Source organism: Chaetura pelagica, unplaced genomic scaffold, assembly GCF_000747805.2.
Source record: "Chaetura pelagica isolate M959 unplaced genomic scaffold, ChaPel_1.0 scaffold275, whole genome shotgun sequence".
NCBI lineage: Eukaryota > Metazoa > Chordata > Aves > Apodiformes > Apodidae > Chaetura > Chaetura pelagica.
This window is the reverse complement of record NW_009953486.1, coordinates 7,317,220-7,321,332: the sequence shown is the minus strand read 5'-3', so window position 1 is coordinate 7,321,332 and position 4,113 is coordinate 7,317,220. Positions and strand designations below refer to the sequence as shown.

At 41.4% G+C, this 4,113-nt stretch overlaps 1 protein-coding gene across 1 annotated transcript in view; it reads left to right on the top strand.

Annotated features, from left to right (window-relative positions):
- Positions 1 to 4,113, top strand: part of SLC9A8 (solute carrier family 9, subfamily A (NHE8, cation proton antiporter 8), member 8) — a 66,693-nt gene that overhangs the window by 41,618 nt on the left and 20,962 nt on the right. Inside the window, exons 2-3 of the mRNA XM_009998768.1 lie at positions 367 to 574; positions 2,678 to 2,758. Of these exons, the coding sequence (XP_009997070.1) occupies positions 367 to 574; positions 2,678 to 2,758 (289 nt within the window). The remainder of the gene's footprint in view (positions 1 to 366; positions 575 to 2,677; positions 2,759 to 4,113) is intronic.

Below are 4,113 nucleotides of genomic sequence, written 5' to 3'. Positions count from 1 at the left end.
GGGGCGGGCGGTGTTCCCGGCCGCCGGGCTGGGGGCTGCAGCGCAGGCCCCTGGTGCGGGGCCGTCCTGCCCGCGGGGAGGGAGGCGGCTCTGGAGCAGGGAGGGCTGCGGGAGCCCCTGGCGGAGCGGGTTTGTTGCTTGGCAGCCTCATGCGCTCCGTGTCAAGCTGCAGCGCCTGAAGGGACTCGGCAGTAATTGGCTCCATTAATCTGAAGCTGTAATATTTGCTTGTCATCACAGACCCCTTTTTAAAAGCTACCTTAACGTGTTGATCACTGCTGCAAACTCAGCGTGATGGGCTGGTTAGGTTACTTCATTGTGCATATCTTTAGCAGGCTAAGTCTTTGTCCTCATGCTCCCATTCAGTGTAATCACCTATTATGTTATCCTGACAGGTCTGCAAATGCCACCCATGAAGCCATCAATGTCACCCTCCACACCACGCTGGCTGCTACTACCAAGCTGGTGGTACCTACACCTGCTAAGCCCATCCTTCCAGTTCAGACTGGAGTCCAAGCCCAGCAAGAGGAGCAATCTAGTGGCATGACCATTTTTTTTAGTCTTCTTGTTTTAGGTGAATGATGAACTTAGTCTTTTAATTCCTGTTAATGTTACTCTGTATCTGAGAACATTGGCTAACATTCAAAATCATGGCATTTTCTTTCTCCTCTGTTTTTTTTCTTATGAAATGGAATACTGTACAGACACAGGGATTTAGAAAGTTGGGTGTATAACTGCCTGAACCTCCCAGAGCTGTGGAAAGCCACAGACCATTGCAAACCTTTTCACCCTGGTCTCAGTGCAAACACCGTGTTTAATTGTCTTTGCCTTCTTTATCAAGCACATGGCATGTGTTCATGTATGAAGAAGACACTGCCAAAACACTCCATGGTGCTTGCAGATGACCACAGTGGCCTAGATAGATGTCCATTTAGCTACTTCCAGCCCTTCTGGAGAGCCCCCAGGTGTTCCCTTACAGAAACCAATAGAAGGCAGTCAGATTGACATGTACAAGAACTAAAATTCAGTATCTATTTTTCTGGCTCTCCTTCCTTACATTGCCACAGGAGTGCAACGATAAGCTGCAGATTGCCATAGGTACATTCTTGATGTACATATATAGGCATTTAGAATGGCTGTTTTCTTTAATAGGATACAAGTATCTCCCACCATCTGCTTAGAGCAACAAAACTGTAACAGTAACAAACTGTAATGTAGGATTTATGGTTTGGCTGTTTCCTTTGTGTGCTTGGTTCCTCCAACACAAACCACACTGAAACATATTTCTGTGACAGGCAGGTCACCTGCTCTTCTAAGTGGTTATTCTTACCACTAGCAACTGGAGCAAATAATAGGTATGGAGCTGCCAGCATTGCAGAAATGTCTGCAGATAATTTGGGTTTGAAAAAAATAAAAGTTTGTCTCCTGATAACTGTTACTAAGGGCAGAAAAAAGTAGAAGGCTGATGCTTATTTCTAAAGTATCTGTTTGTCTTCAAAGAGGGTTAATGTTTTTCCAGAGTTCAGTGGCACACCAGAATGTAAACAGAAGCAAAAGAAAGACCAAATCAAAATGCATTTAAGATTAAAATAAAATTCCTGAATGTGTGTCTTTTAAAAGGGCCATTAATGGTAATTAATTCCTATGGCTTAAGAACAGAGCTGTGATTTATTTAATTGTTTTTATCTGTGTTCCAGCCAATTTATGCCAGTCAGATAATGGATGTTAAATCATCACCCTTGGGACAGGGGAGTTCCCTGAGCAAAGTAAAGCTTATTGTTCATAGTTATTCCTATTCTTAATCTCTCATTTGAGATCATAGGAAGGGTGAAAACTGGATGTATATGCCAGGTGCTTAAATCTGGATGTTTTGACCTGTGCCCTTTAAAAGGCTCTAAGCTGAGACAGAGCCAGAAGCTGATCTGGGCTGTGTCAGAGCCAAGCTCCCAGTTCAAAGTGTGTTAAGTAGCACATGTTGGTCACTGACCCCAGATTTCTATGGCTTGTTTATCTAGTCAAACACCACTTCACTGTCAAAGTCAGACCTTTGTTCTGCCATGTTCACGGGATCTATGGAATTCCCCTCTGGTACTATATGCTTTTCCTGTGCTCTTCCTTATGGGGACACCCAAATGTGCTTGAAACCTGTCCCAAGCACCATTTTTTCCAGCCTCTTGCCTGATTGTTACACTTCTGATATGTACAAGTGATATGCAGCCAAACTGAGCAGTCTCACACAAGGAATGGGTGACCAGCAGGTGAAGAATAACCCAGGCTGCCATAACATTTATGGGAGTGGGGGTTACTTCTTAGATATGGTTGCTTTTTGGTTTGTTGCCAAAACAAAGTACTCAAAAGCTGGTGGAGAGGACCTGGTGATTAGGTCTGCTAAATAGAAAGCATGCTTTTATTTGCTGGAAATTCTTAAAAGCAGTAAAATTGGTATTTTTAGAAGATAGTTTTCAGTCCTAAAGTTTGCCCTAGTTCTGTCATTTGTTGATCCATTTACATACTTCAGTGATATTTATGTTGGAACTAAGATTGGGTTACTTGCATTAGTGGGTTTCTGTTCAATCCTTATGACAAGTTTTGCTCCATGTATTTTAGAAATACTACTTAAAAGTATATTTTATTCTCTTCTAACATTTCTTAATCTACATTTTTTTTTCCTTCACAGCTATTTGCATCATATTGGTGCATTTACTAATAAAATACCGACTTCATTTTTTACCAGAAAGTGTGGCTGTTGTTTCTTTAGGTGAGTAACCATAACATTTTTATATTGACTTTGTGTTCATTCAGGGGCTCTCAGTAGTCTGTAGTTGAAATATGCTCTGTTGTACATTATCCATCAGTAGAAAGATGCAGCTGACTAGATTCAGTGAAGAAAACAGCCAATTCATAGAATTAAATTAATGGAAGAAACCAAGAAATGAGCATATGTGCAGAGACTGGCCCAGAAAAATGACACATACAGGCACTGTAGGGATGTCACTACCTAAGTACTTGGGCAGCTTCCTCTCTTTTTGCATCTGCTCTGTGGGACAAGATACTGCAGCACTGCCTGGCAGTGAGACTCTAGCCTTTCCTTTGAAGTGGTATATGTGTTTGTATTAATTTCAGTAGAATTAAGTCTGTATGTGTGATTTTAATCTAGCTGGGGACTGAAATTGTATCCTGAAAATTTGCCTGGACTGTCAGATACTGAACTATCCCTGTAGTACCATTACAAGAGCTCTTCCTGTGAAGACTTGAGCTGTAGCAATTCCACCTTCAATGAAGATCAAGTGCTTACTTAATTTTATTTAAATTTGGAGTATTTTAAAGCCTGTTGTTTAATATTAGGGTCATTTAATTTATTTGTATGCTGTTCCTGATTTGTAAATGTGTCAATGAGGAGGAAATCAGGCCAAATAAATGCATTCTTTTCTCCATATACTGTCTAACATAGTGTTTAAATAACCTGATCTAACTAACCCCAGCAGCAGTTTTTCAGCTGTCTCTGTATCTTGTTTACAAGATTTGGTGGTAGTTTTGCTTCTGTTACTAGTGACACTTTCCCTGACAGCTGTTCTAAAAATAGAACAAAAAGAGAAAGATGCTTGACTGTAATCCTGATACAGCAAGGAGGAGTGTAATGCTTGCTGAGCAGGTAGATTTTTTACTTTCTTCTGGGCTTTGCTGGTACCTTCTTCTCTCATATTTCTGGACTGTCTTTTCACTCAGTTTCTCAGTGGGAGGGAGTAAGCTTTCTGGTGCTTGTCAGTACCTTATGCTTTCTGGAAAACAGGAATCTGTTTCATCTGGGATGCTAGATTGAGAAGATCTTAGAGCTGTTACTTAGCAGAAAGAAAAACATATTTTCCTTCGGGCATGAATTTTGCAAGGCCCTGTTTGAGCTTCAATATTTGTGTGCAGCTGGAAAACCAATAGGCCTGAAAGAAATCTTACCTAGTGCTGGTGTGGATTTCCTGGGCATTGCAAACACACCTCATCTTTATAGGAGCAGGATCCATCAGACATTTCTGTGTTTAAGCTTCTCTCTACTCTAGTGTGACAGAAAGATCAGAGCTGCTGCAGATCATCCTGACTCACTTTGTCATCCCCACACCA